This window comes from Micropterus dolomieu, linkage group LG23, assembly GCF_021292245.1.
Source record: "Micropterus dolomieu isolate WLL.071019.BEF.003 ecotype Adirondacks linkage group LG23, ASM2129224v1, whole genome shotgun sequence".
Classification (NCBI taxonomy): Eukaryota; Metazoa; Chordata; class Actinopteri; order Centrarchiformes; family Centrarchidae; genus Micropterus; species Micropterus dolomieu.
In genome coordinates this window covers 34,750,309-34,769,967 of record NC_060172.1, presented here as the reverse complement: position 1 = coordinate 34,769,967, position 19,659 = coordinate 34,750,309, and the positions used below count along the sequence as shown (strand labels likewise).

At 39.2% G+C, this 19,659-nt stretch overlaps 1 protein-coding gene across 9 annotated transcripts in view; it reads right to left on the bottom strand.

The window, feature by feature from the left end:
- Positions 1-1,930: 1,930 nt before the first annotated feature.
- Positions 1,931-19,659, bottom strand: part of sytl2a (synaptotagmin-like 2a) — a 44,536-nt gene continuing 26,807 nt past the window's right edge. For 5 of the 9 annotated variants that reach the window (XM_046040750.1, XM_046040752.1, XM_046040751.1 and 2 more), the window contains 15 exons: positions 15,932-16,001; positions 15,722-15,830; positions 11,385-11,966; positions 8,528-10,633; positions 7,904-8,005; positions 7,707-7,763; positions 7,467-7,534; positions 7,137-7,241; positions 5,581-5,750; positions 4,936-5,038; positions 4,682-4,843; positions 4,494-4,599; positions 4,306-4,411; positions 3,403-3,608; positions 1,931-2,458 (listed from right to left, as the gene is read on the bottom strand). In XM_046040750.1, the coding sequence (XP_045896706.1) occupies positions 2,310-2,458; positions 3,403-3,608; positions 4,306-4,411; positions 4,494-4,599; positions 4,682-4,843; positions 4,936-5,038; positions 5,581-5,750; positions 7,137-7,241; positions 7,467-7,534; positions 7,707-7,763; positions 7,904-8,005; positions 8,528-10,633; positions 11,385-11,966; positions 15,722-15,830; positions 15,932-16,001 (4,201 nt within the window). In that variant the 3' untranslated portion in view covers positions 1,931-2,309. The remainder of the gene's footprint in view (positions 2,459-3,402; positions 3,609-4,305; positions 4,412-4,493; positions 4,600-4,681; positions 4,844-4,935; positions 5,039-5,580; positions 5,751-7,136; positions 7,242-7,466; positions 7,535-7,706; positions 7,764-7,903; positions 8,006-8,527; positions 10,634-11,384; positions 11,967-15,721; positions 15,831-15,931; positions 16,002-19,659) is intronic. The other 4 variants (XM_046040756.1, XM_046040757.1, XM_046040755.1 and 1 more) reach the window with 4 other exon arrangements.

Sequence of the window (19,659 nt, the reverse complement as noted above, 5' to 3'; positions counted from 1 at the left end):
GCTGTCTTCAGGTAGGCTGTAATAACAGCAGCACAGAAGAAAAGTCTGTAATATTGAGGCACTTAGGTTGGGACAAAACATAGATTTTGAAATATGAGGGGCATAATGGCTGCTACCCATATATAAGTTATAATGTTACAATTTCATCTGCCCGTTATACTTTATCGTTTGTTACGGGCACTGTTAAATTACGTGTATGTTGTAGTTTTACCACTCGATGTCACTGTGACACTAGCTGTAGATTAAGGTTTCATAGTTATCACCTAATCATAATTATTTGTCCTTGTATACCTTACCTTTTTGTTGGTGTTTTGTTGCTATTTTTAGCCATTAGCCTCTTCAGTATTGCAAAACGTTGAAAGAGAGAGGGACAAACAGATGACACAACCTTAAGAAACTCTGTTAAGAATAGTGCTGTTCCCTGATTGGCCATGGGATGTGTAAACGTCATTTTCTGCGACACTGTTTTGATGAGTATGGACTAGTGATGGGAAATGTCACCAAATCTCGTTTATTAAAATGAACTAATCTTTTTTTTGTGTCATTTCAATCATTTTAAGTAGGCTAGTTATTGCAGCTTTGCAGCCTTCTAGTGGGCAATTTAAAAAAAACAGTGCAGTTCTCAATACACAGAAGGCTGCCTGGTTTGCTCTAATTGACAAAGTATAATGCACAAATTCACTTGTTGATCTTTCTCTATCATGGTTCTATAAAGCCCCGTGGAGCCACAACCAAATTCAAACCATGTAAAAACCACAGAAATATGTTGTCAATATGCAATCACCACTACTGCAGCTAAATCTGTCTATTTTCATAATCTTTACAGAGTATACAACCAGACCAGCATATCTATATAATTATAATTACTATCTTTATATCTCTAAAGTGCTCATTCATACAGTAGCTTTATGTTGCTATCTATGAGTAATATCTCTATATTAACATCAGATTTGCGGGAATATATTGAAGTAATAAGCTTGACGCACTAGATGAATAAAACTCTTATTAAAATTTAACAAATTTAATAATAATCTCAAACTCTACATGCTGTTCACCAGTGAGGAGCTGTGAAACAACAGCACGGCTCTGTTGGTAAATAAAAAGTAAAAGTTGTGTTCTCTGGTGGACCGGATCAGCTGTTAGCTGTAAACACTAGCAGGACTAAAGTTACCGTACGGTTGTTAAAACCATGACACAACATAACTGCGCTGTAATAACGTTATGCTTTATTAAATGTCACAAAATTATCAAAAATAGATATATAATGTCAGTCCAGTGACTGTTACCTGACAACCGACCTGCCTCTCATTCTCTGGCGCTGGCAGTAACTCAGCCTGCCGAATGAACGTAAGCCAGAGGAGGACTCGTGTGAGCGGTGAACGAGTCGTTCATTCATTCACGCATGCGTGAATATTCTTGTTTAGTGTGGACTTTGCACCCTAACTTAAGGTAGAACTTACGTATCGCTGGTGCAACAGGCTGCTGATGAACTCCATGCCCGAGAGGGTAAAGAGGAAAATAATAAGAAGCCACACAAAATACTGACTTTGGGCCCAATTTGGACATTTTCACTTAGGGGTGTACTCACTCATGAGGTTAAGACATTAATTGCTGTGTGATGTGTTATTTTGAGGGGACAGAAAATTTACACTGTTATACAAGCTGTACACTCACTACTTTACATTGTAGCAAAGTGTCATTCCCTCAGTGTAGTCACATGAAAAGATCTAATCAAATATTTACAGAAATGTGAGGGGTATACTCACTTTTGTGAGATACTGTATATTAAAGATTATATTTTACTGTACAGTGAGAGCTACAGAAAGAGAAAGGTGGCAGAAAATAGGGGATGACATGCAGCAAAGAACCCTTACTCATACCATTAAGGCTGCTGGGGTGCCACATGAACTATTATACACCAAATTACAAGTCACATTAATATCCTGTTTATTGAAGATAGAATTGCTTGTTGCAACAGTCACATTATATAACAACAGGACTATATACAAATCATTAGTGCTCAGATCAAATATATCTTCAGATCAAAACAATTTGTATGTTTTCTAACTGTATGATTGTATCCTCTGCCCTATTTTGTATAATTGGTAGAAATCTAACTTTTGTGATGACATTTAACATGTGGTTTGGACTATACAAACTAAAGCACAGTGTATATTCATTTATCACACAATGATCATTAGTTAGATACACATTACTCACTAAAGCTACGCTTCCACTTATAGTGTATTGTTTGTAGATCCATTCAAATGTACATGCAGTGCACATTTATCAACACATTTTATACAGTCTCACTTTGACATGCTTTTTGCCACCACCAACATTCTCAGAGGTAAAACATCCTCCACCCATTCACCATCACACTGTAACATCCTCTGCCACAAATTTGCTTCATCTGCTGTTGAATCCATCCAAACCACTTCCACCCCATAACTCTTCCCTGTACAGAAAGGCATAGAAATCATCTTATTAATATGAAGGTAATCACTGAAAGTCATGTTAAAATGATTAAATGCTTGAGACCCTGGTATTAAAATGCAGTCTGCATGTCTTACATAGGCATAGAAATAATGAAAATACAAACATCCCTCACTGGGATGGGAGTGTGAGTGGACACAAATATGTAAACAATGGTGTAAATACAATAATATGTCAGGTTTGTTCATTATCCTGACAGTGTATCCAAACTCAGATCACACATTAAACCCACAATTCTAGATCTCAGAGTGTAATATGTCCTCTACAGGCCATCACAGAGTTGTGTCCTGTCCCTACTGTTTCCTCTCTACACCAGTGTCTGTAGGAGTCACAAGGACAAGGACAAGCACATTCTTAAATTCACAAATGACACAGTTGTCACTTGTACAATGGTGTTATGTTAGCTTTCTGAGACTGAACATCTCTAAAAAACCAAGCTATGGTTACTGACATCACTTCTACCTCCTCAGAGATTGGTAAAGGGCACAAAGTGAGAACTGTGGACAGCTGAATATTCCTTTTGTGTTTACATTGACAAGAAATTAAACACACTCTGGCAATATGCTAGAAAGAGCAACAAACACTGTATTTTATATATGAAGATGTTTTTATTATTGACAGAAAGTGATTAAAAGTGTTATTATATAGACCTCTGCTGCACAGCTAAGTACTTTATATTATGCCTTCTCTTACTGTTTGCTTTTATTGTATTGTGTATTGCATATGTTGCACTTCTAATGTCTTCATTCATCTTATTGTGTTTTTATTGTGGTTATATTTTTACACGTCTTGCAAAGAAAATTTTCTCATGATCTTGATTTTTTTCTATGATCTGAACTGATCATATCCAAATTCAGATCACACTTTAATGCAAGGTGGAAGAGTAACAGTGGAGTGGAGTCTCACCTGTGCCGAGCCCTAGCCTCAGACCACCGATGAAGTGATTGTTAAGTCTGTCATGATCCCACACTGTGATCTCCACACAGGCCTCTCTGAGGTCCTCTGGTCGGAAGCCGTCGTACACCATGGTGTGGTTGAACATCGGGTTGGCGGTCCTCTTCACAACCCGTGTCTTCTGTCTGCTTTTTTGGCTTTTGTCAGGAAGTACATTGCTGCAGAAGAAGAGAATGAGATAAAATGCATTTACTCATTTGGACAGACCTGACAAAACATAATAAATAAGACATTATGAAATAGATAATCACATTAATAAATATAGGCAAAATATGCCATATAACCAGGGTGTGAACTATGGGGGAGCCAGGGGGAGCTTAGCTCCCCTAATTAAGACATCAGCTCCCCTAAAAGCATGATTTGTGAAATTTTGGGGGTTTTGTGAAATATTGACAGCATGCTTTATTGCTATTATTTTCAATACTGAAGAGTGTCAGACTTCATCCAGCCAGAGGGAACGATCACCGACCATCCGCAGCGGGCCGGTCGCTCCGTGAGCTCGTTCCCCTGGTCGTGTGCGCTTCAGCGCCCCACTCCCTCTCCAATACCCACAATGGGTTGTGTCACTAGTACAACCGACGCACTGTGAACAGTTCATGATCGTTCCCTCTGACAGTAAGAATCACAGACTGTTTATTTACATTCAATCTCACTTTTCCTCACAGAGTCTTTGCTGTTGCTTCAGGCTGAATGAGCAAACAGACAATAGAAAATGTAATGGATTATTTCTTATATTACATAGTTTGTCAGTATTTTAATTATTATTTTTTAAAATAATGTTTGATTTACTTATTGAATCTTGAACACAATTGGGTCTTGATAATCAGTGACCTGACAGTTTGCAGGACATCCTACCATTTCACAAATGGGTCAATAATAACCCCTCTGACTGGAGGAAGATTCTTGCAGTCTTTCACCCAAATCTGCACCTCACCAGTCTCCGTCCTAGATGTTCTCTTGCCTATGGATGCAGTCAGACCACAATAAGTGATTCAAATCTGAAAGGAAAAATATTTAAACAAACTGAGGAGTCATCAGCTCACTGTCAGACGTCTGCGGCAGGAATCTCAGGGCGACTCTCATCTGTCCTCTGATGTCTATCAGACGTGAGAGAGACAGTGTTGCGGTTTGTGCTGAGACCTGAAAGACCTGAAAGAGAGCTGAGGTAAATAAATCTCTAATCAAATCCCTTCCACAATACACACTGTCTGCATACAGACAAAGCTTTTACCCTGGTTTTTAATGCATATTCATTTATCTGTGTGTTGCTGAAGTCCCACTCTGACAAGTCCAGGTTCACCTCGCCCAGGAAACTGTTCCGCCGAAAAGTGTCGTTGTGCCACACCGAGATGTTCAAATTCTGAGTTTTCAACACCTCCATTGTTATTTTAAACTATGAAAGGATAAGAAAGCAGCAAAGATTTTTGTAAAATATGAAATACATGTAATGAGAAATTTATAAAAGACTAAATATGCAATTCTTACCCTGAGGATTTCATTGTAGGTGGGGTTTAAAGTCTTCTTTTTTACAGTGGTTTTTCTCTTTCCCAACTTTGTTTTGTCAGGAAGAAGGTAACATTTCACATACCTGTGAAAAGACAGTAGCCTTATATTCCTATTCTACTTCTATAATCTTATTTATAAACCGCTCTTTACCCCTGCCCTCCCATCCTCTTTTAGGACGAAATGCCTGTATTATTCTGCTAAATCTGGTATATCTTTAGGATAAGTCTTGTTAAGACCAGAAGCAAATTCTACAGTGTTATTTGTAAGGAAACATTTGATATCATCTTATAAATACCTTACCTCCACCACAGAATTCTCACTGAAATGCAAGAATTTCCTGTAAAACTGATTAAAATTGCTGACAGTGTTAAATTAAATCTCCATTCTGGAGCCTGGTTTGGAGTACTAGGAAATCCTACTGTACGTCTGTAAAAGAGTAGTAATCTTAGGTGATAAATCTCCAGAACTGTCTGGAGTATGTTTGTTAATTGCTTAAGATATCTACCAGAGGATAATTAGGTCCCATAATCCTGGATAATATGACCTTTGTTCTACTATTTGTTGTACTTTGCCATTTTGATCACACTAATGTTGTCTCGAAATCACATTATAAAAAGCACTTACGGATCAGAGCGGGTCTTCTTGGTGTCAGCCACTGCCAGAGTCCTACAGTGCACCACAAAGATATGAAACTCTCCAAGTTTCTGGATGTAGTTGACAGCAAACTGGATGTTTCCCTGGACTTCAATGTCACCACAGTCTGCAGGATAAATGCTGCTGATGCTGCCACTGACCTGCTCATTCATAATAACACAAAAAAGAGAAAACACCATGCTCTCTGGTTTAAACTCTTTTAGTAGTACAATTATCAAAATGAAAGTGAAGGAAAAACCTAATTAAGGGTCCAAGTCCGAGTGGGCTGGGAACCCTATTGTAATCGTTAGGGAACCTGCAAATGCAAGGCTAATTCCACCACTGCAGCCTAGACGGTAACTGCTAGGGACGCGAAACTCAGAGGGTAGGTACAAGCCCCTGCAAGTAACTCAGGCGCAGAAATTTGCACACTTCTACCTCTAGGGGGCGCTTTATAAGCAAGGTCAACGCATTTGGGCTTGGAACTCCCGCTCACGAAGGCGGATATCAAAAACCATATATCCACGCGTTCAGGGGATCGAGCTGAAACTCCTGGTATAAGCCACGCCCATTTCCGCCTAAACTTTATTTTTGCTACATCGCGAAAACTGAAAAACCTATTTTAATTAACTCCTCCGAAGCCGCAAGTCCGATCAAAACTTGGCATGGACCATCTCTGGACCAAGCTGAAGAAAGTTTATAGAGGGAATTTTGATACGCCAAAAAACGGCCGAATTATAAGCTAACAAATTTTTGCGCAAACGCTAAAAACAGGATGTCATATCACCTCTTACGTTTGCAATGGCCAATGTACACCAAACTTGGGGACCTTATCTGGCACTCCCTCCAGAGGGGCTGTGTGAAATTTGCCATCAATCCGCCTCTAGGTGGCGCTATTAATAGGAAATGAAATAACACTCCCATAGACATACATTTCAGATCTCCATAACCGCAAGCTCCTTTCATTTAGAACTCTGCTCGTTTGTTCTCCGCGGGGCCAGGGGGGGTGGCTTATGCCGAGAGGCTTGGATCCCGCTTATAACTGCTTGCAGTTCTAGTTGTCTTTTAAGCAAATTGTATGGCAGATATAAACAACTGCAGTGACTATGCCAAATGTTACTATACTGCTATAAACACACTAGTTTTCCATTATATTCTTGTACCTAAGTTAATGACTTTTAAATAAAACCTTCAATGGGCTTGGAGCTGAGAGCCAAATACAGTGAAGGGGAGTCAGAAAGTACTGAGGGGTCGTATTGTTGCTTTTGGTCTTTTGCTGACAATAAGAAAATACAGAATGTCAGCCTTATCCTTCCATATCCAGTTTGCATAGTGATATTTGAAAAGTGAATTATTCTAATCTGAAATGTGCTTACCACATGACTTGGTTCAACAATCATCAAAAGATAAACAAATCTGAATAGATAGGTTTGAAAAATTATATTGTAGTGAACATTCAACTTTCCACAAATGTGGCTCACAATCTATATGCACTATGTATTTTTATCAGAAACATATATTATCTTGTGAGCTCCACATGAACATACAGATGACATGGAGGCCATTCCCGAGGAGAGACTTAAGTTAGACATGGAGCTGCCTGTGTTTCTTCTCAAGCCCAAGTTAGTCTCAATTGGGCTGTCACTGTCCGTCTGATAAGATCAGAGAAAACAGAAAGACATGAATCACACATAAAAACAACAAAAATCTGTCACAGAAGTACATCAGAGAAATCAGAGCAAACAATCATCTAGATCTTATGTTAGTAGTAAAGTTGGTAAATGTATCAGTTGACTAACTGCAGTGCAGACGGCAGTGAATACTGAATATCATACTTTTATTGTGTGAGTTCAAAGAGTCAGTTAAGCGTGATTTACCTCATCCAGCTGAAGAACAGGCACTGACACACTGCTTTTCATCTGCTTTGAGCTGGAACGAATAAAGGCTGACGGTAGAAGTGAAGAAACGAAACAAGAAAGATATGATTTTGAATCTCTTACATTGACCATAAGGAGTATTTCTGGATTTCAAAAGTATGCTTATTGCACGATTAAATCATTGCCAAGCCTGTGTATGTCCCGATAAATGTGTGTATAAATAGCGGACCAGATATTTACCTTCATCAACACTCTGATTAATTTGTTCTGTTGAGTAATTTTGGGTCCTCTGTTCTCCTGAGAAGAAATGGGGCCATGAGACTGTATTATTTACATACTACTCCTATATAAAATTATATTATTTAACTTGAAATATTGCACACAATATTATAAATTTATGACCAGCTGCTGTATTAAAGAAGTAAGAGTTCTGTTACTTGTTTGTGAGGTGAGGTTTTCCAGACTTTTGGATGAGGAGATGCTCCTTGAAGATAATGGTTTCAGAGCTGACATGATGGGACTAGAAGTCTCATCAGAACCTGCCACATATTAAACCAAATCTGCTCTGAAAAATAGACTCAACACAGTTACACAATTTCTGATTACTTACTTATACTAAGCAACCATCTAAAATGATAATGTTTCTGTTTCAATGGAAGTAAAAAGTGGAACATTGCTGGTTTATATTTGGTCAAACATTTCAGGTAAGTATAATGCTTAGTAAATCTGTTTAGACTGTAAGAATGATACTATCATCATAGTAAACACTAGGAACAGCTACTAAATAATTTTCTACTCGTTAAAGGATTAAAAGACCACTAAAATCTAAACATTTGTTCTGCAGTTTTGAATAGATACAAAAGACAAATTAAGGTCGGCGAACACAAATGATTGTACAAACAAAATAATTTTGAAATTGAAGAATTTGTCAGGGCAAGTATACTAATGTAAAATTAGCTTTGTTTTGTTTGATTTGTTTTAAAGAAAAACATCACTGTGATTTCCATTGCTCAATCATTATCTTGAAGAAATCTATATGAAGACAGAATTAAAAAGCTCACTGCCTGAACTTGCCCGAGACCAGGCCGTGGTTGAAATGTCTCGGCTGGAGTTCCCGTCTTTATTGTGCACAATCCAAGAACTGATTCTGGGAGGATTCCCCTCAGTGGGACTGTCACTTTGGTTTCCCACAAACTCTCTGAGGGCACTTTGTGGTCTGTGTACCACATGATCCTCTGCAGCAGCAGCAGCAGCTTTCTCCTGGTGAAATTGAGGAACGTGGGCCTTCTCCTGTGGCCCGAGGTAGTGTTGAAAATCCTGAGGTATGAAAGATCTAGCAAGGCGTGTAAATGGCCCCAGCTTCTTCCCTGAAGCTTTTTCAGTTTGTGATGAAGAAGGGGAGTTTAAACTACTTTGTTGTGTATTTACATTACCAAAATAAGTCCTGCTGTCCTCTAGATGTAAAGGGAGAAGACAAGAGATGATGTCTTTGCTAGGTTTAGTGTCTATTAGCACTTTCTGCTTTGCTTCATAAGAGGGACTCTTCCTCTGTCTTGGCACAGGTGTCAGCTTTCCTTGTTGCTCTTCATCAACCTTAGTTTGGGGGTTGATGTCTATTGGAAAGGTTTTCAAGGGAGAGCCTTCCAGCCTGGATATCTTTGGACTGGAAGATTCTCTAGGTAGGACGCTTGGGTGGCAGGTCTTAGATGGACTCCTCCTGACTTCATCATCCTGGTCTTTTGATCTTGGAGATTGACATTTACTAGGACTGAGGGGCCTTTCTTGAGACTCCCTATCAGCCTTGACTTGGTATTGGTGACATGTAGACTGTACATCCCCAGAACTATCAGAACTCCTCAGGTGTGATTTGTCTGGACTCTGCCTGACAAAACCCTTGTCTGTCACTTTTGATGATTTCGAGACAACATTAGACCTGTTTTTGTATGGAGACAGTTGTGCGTCAGACTTCTCTCTGCTATCTAAGGATGTTCTCGGATCAGGCTGATTGAGTACTGAACTACTTGAGGCTTCCTTGACTCTTGCAGCAATTACCCTGGGTCCTGTATATTCCTTCTCCCAGAAATTCTTAAGATCACTGAGCCTGGCTGGCCTGTCCTCTGGGGGACTGGAACTGGACTGTCTGGGAAGGGGAACTGGAATATCCCCCTCTTGCCTCTGAGTGTTAAAGGCTACAGAGAAAGATACGGGAGGGGTGATATTTTCCTGCGGCTCAGAAATCTGTGACTCTGTTACTGAACCTGTTAAAGAGTCATCTGTCTCGTCACAGATGAGGACTGGATTCGCTCTGTATGTGCCATCTTCTTTAGATACATCTACTAAGAGGCTATAGACAGTCTGTGATGAACTCTTTTCTTGGGACCTGCCAGCAGTCATTGTCATTTGAGGTGAGAGATTGTTGTTGATGCTCACCACATCACAGTTATTCTGAGGGCCGTGTGAAGCTTCTATACCTATCTTGGTGATGTCTTTGTGCCTTGTCTCTTCTCTGGTAAATATTATTTTGGGACCACTGTTTTCCCTCTCCCAGAAAGCTTTCAGATTGGACAGTCTCTCTGGAAGCTGAACAACTCTACCTCCTGTTGCCTCCTGCTGAGTGTCTGCATCTACCAAGGCCACTGTTTCCATAAACGGAGTGTTCTGCAGTGCTGTAAGTTGCAGTGTTCTAACCTCTGTCAACTCAGAAGGAGGAGCTTCTTGTCTGACACTTGCAGGGCTGTCCACAGTAGTATCTGCAGCACCTTGGGAGAGATTCTGGGTGTTGCCTGGTTCTTTTTGCTTGGATATATTCACCTCTTCTTTCTGTGGACTCTGTACTCCAGCAGTTTTCTCTTTATCTTTTTTAAAAATTCCAAGTAGTCTTTGTCTAGGCTTGGGTGAAACCACATGAGATGAACCCTTTGAGCTGCCATTAGATGACAGCTTGGTATCTGAGGTGGCCTTAAGAGAATTGTCAGTGCTATGTTCAGGCAGCTTTTGTTGATGAATGTTGTGTCCAGCTGGCCAGTCTGTGGCCTTAGTCTCAGAGTGACGGTCCTCTTCAGGCTTGGTCTCCAGGTGCGACTCCAGCTTACCTGTCTCCTGCTCAGCAGAAACAAGTCCGGACACTGTAGGGCTTAGGAACTCCGAATGACAGTGATCAGAGACATCTGCAAAGACAGCAACCAACAATTGTTACAAACAACTATAAAATACTCGATATATATATTACATATCTGCTTAACTTTAGTGCCCATCAGTAGTTTAGAAAGCATGGAAACCAGCAATGCATATACTAGCAGATCTGACCCAGTTACACTGAAATGAAATGGCTGCAACACAGAACACTGTCTCATTGCTGCACTTGTGCTATCAGAATAATTTTGAATATACAATTAAAACACAAAACACCTACGCACTGTGGCTTTAAGAATCAATTTCGCTTCTGCACTCAAGGTAAAATTTATCAATCCACCAGCATTTGCATTATAATACTTAAATAATGAGCTCCAATTGTGGACCAAATAAAATGAGTAGATTAAGGCTGCACTTTAGACCCAATCATATGCTGCTGTGTCACACTTCATTTCACAATAAACTAATGAAAAAGTCCAACACATGGCATGAGGCATTAGTAGACAAATTGCCGACAAATGACGACTTGAATTTTGTGACAGATTTCCCATAATGCCAAAGCAACGTACTGTAAATTAAAGAAAAATCTAAATAAAAACAGATTTTTCTTGTTGTTCTTTTCCACCCATTTTGTAAGCAGTCATACATAAATGCACATATTTCACTGCATGCAAGAACATGCACAAGCAGGATGATGTGAACATTATTTTTGTATATGCTTGTAAATGTCTATGAATGTATTGATTGGCTTTTATTTGACTCAATGGTTTTAAACAAAATTCTTACCACACAGGACCTGATGTTGGACAGCTTCTTGCTCTTGGATGTGTGCCTCATTTTTGCAAATGAGTTCACCTTCCTGAGAATCCACTTGACTTTGAATGAGTAAAAGCCTACATGTGCCAAGAGATGTACTGCCAGTATTCTCAAGATCATTATTATTTCCCGCCTTGGAGGGAGTGATGGAGTCGATGTCCAGCAAACTGTGCTCTCCCAGCTCCTTCCCATCCTGCCACTCCACTCCGGTCCAACCTACTATGGAGCTGAACCTCACCTGCTTCCTCTCTATCCAGATCTCAGTGGGAGAATCCAGGCTAACTGGACTCTGCAGTTCCAGACGAGAGAGCAGGGAGTCTGTTGAGCTAGAAGTGGACAAATGCTTGAGGATGCCACGCGGAGCAACAGAGCTAGTCTGTGTATCTCCCGGCCTGTCTACGTCAACAAAACAGTCCTGAGACCTGGTGCTGACTGCTCCGTATTCGGGCATTAGCATGGGAACAGATGTATTCTGGGTGAACAGGCTATCGTTAGAGTTTTGTTTAAGGTCACTAGCATAAGAAATGCAGTGGTCAGGTGGTGGAAAAGGCTCTGAAAGAAACAAAAACAAATGACCACCATTTTAAACAACAACACATCCGCTGTGTTTTTGTCATGAAGGTAACTCTGGAAGTGCTTTTAAACATTCTGACAGTTTAATCACTGGTGTCCTTCAGCAACTAGCTACCCATCAAACACAGAATCATGTTTATTACTATTAAAGCCTCCGTTTAATCAAGCATCCCTGCATCTCTGTCCTATATTATTACTTTTGACTCCAGTCTATCATCAGGGGTGGAAAGTCTAGTTGGAGCTTCTTGTCATGTTTCAGATGTCTCTGAGTTGTTTATAGGTTCACCATAGAGACATTTCCCCTCTAAACTTCTCACATGGTCTCACATTTCTTTCCTCTCCCATTCATTTTCAGAGAGAACATTTGTTCCCTGTAAGAGTTGCTGCAATGTGTATTTGAGCATCTAAGGAAGTGCTTTACATATACTCAGCAAAAAAGAAACGTCCAGTCACTTACAACTGCTTTTATTTTCAGTAAATTTAACATGTGTTAAAGAGGTGGTATTATGTTAATTTTCATGTTCAAAATCTTATTTAGAGGTTGTACCAGAACAGGTTTACATGGTTTAATTTTACTGCCATTTGGAGTGAGAGAAAATCTTTAAGTTTTGTGTTGTCATTTTTTACTAGTGTGTCTGTAATCTTAAAGTGGTCATATTATGCTCATTTTCAGGTTACTCATTTTCTTTAGCTGTTGTACCAGAACAGGTTTACATGGTTTCATTTTTAGAAAAACACCATATTTTTGTCATACTGCACATTGCTGCAGCTCCTCTTTTCACCCTGTGTTGGAGGCTTCGTTTTAGCTATGGAGAGATACATCTTGCCTCTAATTGATCTTTGTTGGGAGTTGTTAAGGACTACTAGCCAACCCGATAGCAAAGAAGGGCGAGTCAGCGAGAAGTCCGTAAAGAGCTTCGATTCAGCTGTAGGCTACATGTTGCCGACCAGCTTGGCAACATGGACTGGAGCAAGAGTTTCAGAGTGGTGAGTTATTAATCTGTAACAAAATATTTTTGTGTGTATATATATATATATATATATATATATATATATATATATATATATATATATATATATATATATATATATATATTAGTGGTGGGCATAGATTAATTTTTTTTATAGATTTTAATTTTTTAAATCTAGATTAATCTCACTGTAATCTTGATTAAAATGGCTCACTTGAATTCTGCCGTAAGTCTTTGAGAACGGGTTTATCAAGCCAGGTGGCGCATTAGACCAGGGGCTCATCTCCTGTTTCCAAAATGCATCACAAACTGCTTGAGAAAACCATTGGGAAGCTTCTTAAAAATAAATTTTCCTTGAAGCAAACCCGGCGGCTTCATAGCTGCATCCATGTTAGCACGTCATGTTTCATGTGGTATTTTCACAGTAGGCATATACACCGGTTCGAAGGCTCGTTCTCGCCCCCTACAGTGCAATTCAGCTAGGTATACATCTGCGCTAAAATATCAAGGTGAAAGTCATCATAGCTTGCGTAGTAGGCCTACATTTGCAGCCTGTTTTCCTGCTCTACTGTGAAGATCCTGTTATTTGGCTGTGAGCATCCTGGTGGTCCAGCCTGCAACCTATGGACTCTGCCCCCCTCCCGCCGTATCTAAATAAGGTAGAATGGCTGCGTTTCGGGACGAATGAAACACCTGTTTCAATCGTCCCGACAGTGACTCTTGACGTTTAAACTTCATTAGCTTCTAAACTGTAAAACTTTGACATTTAAAACTTCAGGATGTGTTAAAGTACTAACTAATCTTTCATGTGATCACGACCATGGCACATGGAACAATAAACACAACTCGTCATTCAAAAAAAAAGATTGCGTGAGTGAATTTACTTTCTGTGAATGAAAACAGCTTCTTTCATATAACACTGTGACGTATCCGCCTGATTGTTCTGTTAAGTACTGTGGACTGTAAGTACATTTTTGGACTACAAACGAGCGTTTTCAGGCAGTTCAGAGCAGTGTTTTCTGAGGGAGATGTGAACTCCCTCCGGGGTGGACTTTTTCACTTTGCAAACCTATTACATGCACAAAAGGGTATATAACTCAATAAAAGAGAGGGGAAAAGCCGAAAAAGAATAATACCACCTCTTTAATATTTGTATGAACATAAAAAGATTCAACAACTAAGGGATAAACTGAAAACTTCACAGACATGCGAGAAACAAAAATTTAACACAAAGGGGGGTCAAAATCAAAAGTAACAATCAGTATCTGGTGTGTGCAGGTGTTGTTACATGTGGTCTGCCACTGCGGGGACAATCAGCTCACCTTCTTGTTTCCCTGTCTTAGGCATCTCACAGAACAGACATTGCAATTTGTTGCCCTGCACGTTCCCACAGATGAGCAGGGACCCTGGGCATCTTTCTTTTGGTGGAGTCAGTAGAAAGGTCTGCGTTCTTAGCTTTTATAACTGTGACGTTAATTCCCTACTGTCTGTATACATTTAGTGTCTTAAGGACGATTCCACAGGTGCATGTCAATTTATTGTTTATGGTTCATTGAACAAGCATGAAAAACATTGTTTACACCCTTTATAATAAAGATCTATAGTCTATAGTTTGGATTTCACAGTCACAGTGTCCTGAAAAAGGGACATTTCTTTTTTTGCTGAGTTTGTAAAACTCTTTACTGTTTATTTGAAAGCTAAGTTCTCAAACTACTGTTTCACCATTTTCAGGGATCCTGTGCCTTGTACATAACTAATGCAAGTTGTTATTTCATGCACCAATGACTAAAGAGCACAATCTGCCCCAAATTTTAGAATATTATGTTTGCCATTAGGCTTTTAAGATCAGCTTGTTTCAAGAGTTTGTTGTGTACAACTGATTAATTCCCACACATAACACTGGTAAAGTTTTTCAATATATGGATAAATATTAGCTAACCAATTGAACTGTTGTTCCCTGTCTAAACTGATACTATTTGTGTTGGTTTTTTCCTTCTTATCGTATCATTTCTCCCACAAAAACATTGTTTTCATAGCTCTTGTGAAATACTTCCATCAATCACAAGTCATGCAGTACAGATTAAGGCATCGGAATGTATTTCTGTGTAATCCTTTGGCTACTCTGGCAGCCTTGTGTATTTGGACTTTTTTCACTTTGACAAGCCCTGGGAAAATGTGGTCCCTGCTCACTGGCTCACTTCACAGTGACTGAAAGAAAACACACTGAGAAATATAGACTTCAACTGTAGAACTTTGATTAAAATATAAGAAAGGTCATTGTCATTTAGACTTAGTAAATAGCTGTGGTTGTTGATCTATTAAATATTTTTAAACCAGCACTGTTAACTACAAAGGACCTGTGTGGAATTGTAATTTGTCAGTTTTCCTGTACCACTGTTTAAAAATGTGTTCTGAAATTGCAACAATAGAATGAAATCAGATGATAAAATTGTTAGACATGACAAGCCAGTACATGCTTTCCACTGCCATGCAACCACTGCTCATGCCAACATGCTGTTCCCAGGGAAGGCTGAAACTGCTGAAGCTAAAGGACCCACACACCTGGATCAAACAAATTGCTAGAACCAGACTTACATTGGTTTGTAACGTATCTGCTTACACGATTTGTCCATAAAGAAGTCCACTCAATTCAAAACATAACACATGATATAATATCATTAATTCACAATGGATAAAGGAATCCACTTGCACTCACAATACATTTTTAAAATAGCACAAACTGATGTTTATATAAAAACTCACCCTCTTTCTGTGTCTGGGTTTGATTCACTGTTTTGTCCAGTAACTGACGGCCCTTTTCTTCAACAGTGTGACTTGCCATGACCTCACAGTTGAATGGATTTTTTCTTTGCTTCAACAAAATAACATTGATACATATAACACCTACAACACACTAAAGCATGGTCTCACACCCAACTTTTTAAATAATGTTTTTCTTCAGACAGACTCTACCTTTGTTGGTGACTGGAAAAGTGGTGTAGGTGCATCTTGTGGCGTTTCATGAGGGTTCTGGTTTTGATACCTAATAGAATAAACAAATATTACAAGATGAGTTGATCATTTCTGAAGATAGGATTGGCAACTTCAAACTTTCAGTCTTTCAAAAAAACAACAATAAAATAATAATAATAATACAATGGAAATAAAACTCAAAATTCTGCAATAATTTAATATGTTTTGGGACAAATAATTACAGTTATATATGGTTGCTTTTAAGAACAGGCAGTGTATAATGTGTATGGTATTATGTAAGTGTGATCACTCCTCAGAAGCAGTGGAAAACATGAACATGTGAGGCCTGACCTTGTAAGACGATTACTGAGAACTAAGGGGCCAATTACTAAGAAGAAGATTTACTCAGCCCAACTCCACTCACTAGCAATAACACCCAAATAATCTACTATACTGGCACTCAACACGGACAGCACAGACCATGTGTATGTTTACACTATGTGGAGTTACTGTTCTCTAAATGTTTAGGGTTTGAAATTTGGAGATAATTTAAAGCTGCAGGGGGCAAGATTTTACTTTAAATAAACACTTTTTTATGTGAACCCAAACAGAGTATTAAACTTGCTAACAATGGCTGAGGTGCCACAACAAAAGACTTTTATTGAGATTTTACCCTGTGTATGAAGACCATATGAGATCATGTGAGAATCCAATCTCGCCAGGCTTCAAGTTATGAGCTTATGGCCGAACCACAGTGTTTCGGACCAATCAGTGTCCTGTGAAAAAGTACTGGGCATGTGTGACAACAGCAAGAAGCAAAGTGACTGAAAACAACAATAGCGGCTCCTAAAGAGGTTAGTGTAGATACTGCTGCTAGCATCAGTTATATCAGAACTGTAGAGTATATCTACAATAAAAGAAGAGCAAAGAACGGCACTGAAGGCTTTTCTTGATAGAAAAGATGTTTGGTTTCGGCTGTCCTACTACATCATATGGTTCTTTGATCGGATTAGTTACAGTTAGCCCAATGAAAGACAGGTGTTTTACCCAATCACCTGCCTAGTATTTTTTTTGACTACTCAGATGATTCTGTGTATCAAAAATACAATATACTGTATCTGTGCCAGAGACCTCACACCATCAATCCCACATTCACCTTCCAAATGTCTATTTATCCACTGCAGGAAATAACGCCCCACAGAATGATTTGCTAACAATATGAAAAATACAGAATAAACACCAGCCTTATCTTTTAACCCCTTGATTCCTCAATTTTTTTTTACAATAAAATGAATAATAATTTGTGTTTTCATTTGCTTTCAAGCTGATGTTAAATTAAATGAAGATTGTTAATTTGTCTATAGAACATAAAAAAAGATATAAATTCAGGTATGATTTAGGTATGAGGCAAATTAGTGAAAACAGGCATAAACGAGAAACCAGTGCTTGCAAAAGGTTCCTAGGTATCAAATATGCACAAACAGGCATTTGGGGAATACAAACACTATCTCTGCTGCAGTCTGAAAGGAAGAGGTGTGAAGCATATTTGCGACAATCGGTGTCAAGTTGTTAAAAACAAGATGATGAGTGTACCTTTTGTAGATGCATCCAAACATCCTATGGAAACCTATGTCATTAGGAACTCAATTCAATTCAATTTTATTTATATAGTGCCAAACAACAACAGTTCTCATCTCATAGTGCTTTTCATAAAAGAGCAGGTTTAGCCCATTCTCTGTGATATTATTTACAGAAACCAAACAGTTCCCACCAAGAGCAAACACTAGGCGACAGAGGCAAGGAAAAACTTCCTTTCTGTTCAGACAGACTGAAATGAAGGCCTACATCAGTGGTTCTCAACCTTTTTTGGGCCAGCGCCCCCCTATCCATTATCCAGTTCCCTTACCTCCCCCCATCAAAAAGATGTTGGCTATTTGCCCTGAATATTATTGATTTTTTTATTGTTACTATTGTTATTAAAAACATGGAAAAGGTAACAAAAAAGCCATGTGAAAAGTAATTATATTTAACTAACAAGTGAATGTCCTCCCCCAGAAGATTTTAAGTATTAAACACTTATTTTCCTGCATTCTGGTGAAATTTCTCCCCTAATTTCTGCACCAATTTAGGGTGGAAATGTCTAAAAATTCAGGTGACAATTCAAAATATATAATTATAATAGAATATAATGTAGTGAAGCTCTCACACATTCTTATTGCTTTTAAATATTTTTCTCCTGTAGATCAACTTATTTAATATTATCCCTGCTGAGTCAACACACATGATTAAGTCTTACCTCCTCTTTTGTGGGGAAGTAACCTACAAATGTGTTTGTGGCCCCTTTTCATCTCAGTAATAAATTAATCTGTTTTATTTCAGTTATTGACTGGACTTTATTAGCTCTTCTGTTAATAACTTATCATAACTCAGTGTTTCCCACAGAATGACAGTGTAACTGTGGCGCAGCTGTACAGCATGCTAGCCTCGAAAACCCAGCTGTATTCTAACATTAACTTAGCGCTCCTTATTAGCTAGGCTCCTTACATGCTTGCTAATAACTTCTATTAGCTGGGTCTCCGACATTGACGGCGTTGTGTTGGACAGATTTGTGCAGCTGTGTTAACGAGGGAGAGAGAGTGAGAGAGCGAGAGACGGATGAGAGAGACGAGTGAGAGGATGTGCTGCGCAGTCTGCCGTCAAATACGATTTTAAATAGGCTTGGTAAAAAAAAAATAATAATCAAAAATCAATATGTTGCGGTCAGTATTGATATTGTGGCAGGCTGCCACAAATAAATGAACGTATGGGAAACACTCTAACTTATCTGCTCATGGTCAAAACTTTCTGCACATTCTCCCACGTATCTGAGTTCTCTGACATGTAAATAAAAAAAGTCGTAATGGGAGACTAACGTCATTAGCCTATTTAAAGAGAATTCATAATATTTTACTACATGCCCTATACTGCATGATGTTACTGATTCGGTGGAAGTATCCCCTCGCCGTCTAACAGACTAAACTGAATGAGACGAGGAGGTGCTCATGCCGGGGAATACGAAACTAACCGACAACACCTAACTGTGATCAGACTGTGGAATAATTCCACACACGTTAACTTCAGCACCTCTGATAAAGTGCCGCTTACAATCCCCAACAGAGCAAGACAAGTCTTAAGTTTTTAACGTTACATTTTTATAGCCTACTGAAACTACAGTATATGTCCGCTTTGGCACAAACTGTCTGCGACTCACAGCGCGAGGAGGGTCCACGTCACTCGCTGGTGTGGCAGCGAAGTTGCTGTCAGGGTGAGTCCTACCGCGGAATATCCCTCTTGTAAATGTCATTTTAACCCTCGTTGGATAACTATGACCTGGATGACTGAGAATCTTCATAGACATCTTGTAAATGTGTAACCACTGCGATAACAAGACGTTCACGGTGTGTTCCTAAGGGGAAATAAACACTTTTCCACCTAGAAAGAGAGCGTCAATTTTCCAGAGTTTACCCAGTAAACGCCATGTGGGTAAATTTTTAGAGATGATACTCTGACTTCCCGTTCCCGTGAAGGCAGCACAAAGCTGCATCACAAGTAGCTGATGGAGAAAAAATGCAGTTTTGTCCAGTCGCAGTGGACTAAACGTCTCGGGTTACGTATGTAACCCTGGTTCCCCGAGAAGGGGAACGAGAGACTGCGTCGGTTACGACACTATGGGAACGCCTCTAGGCGAA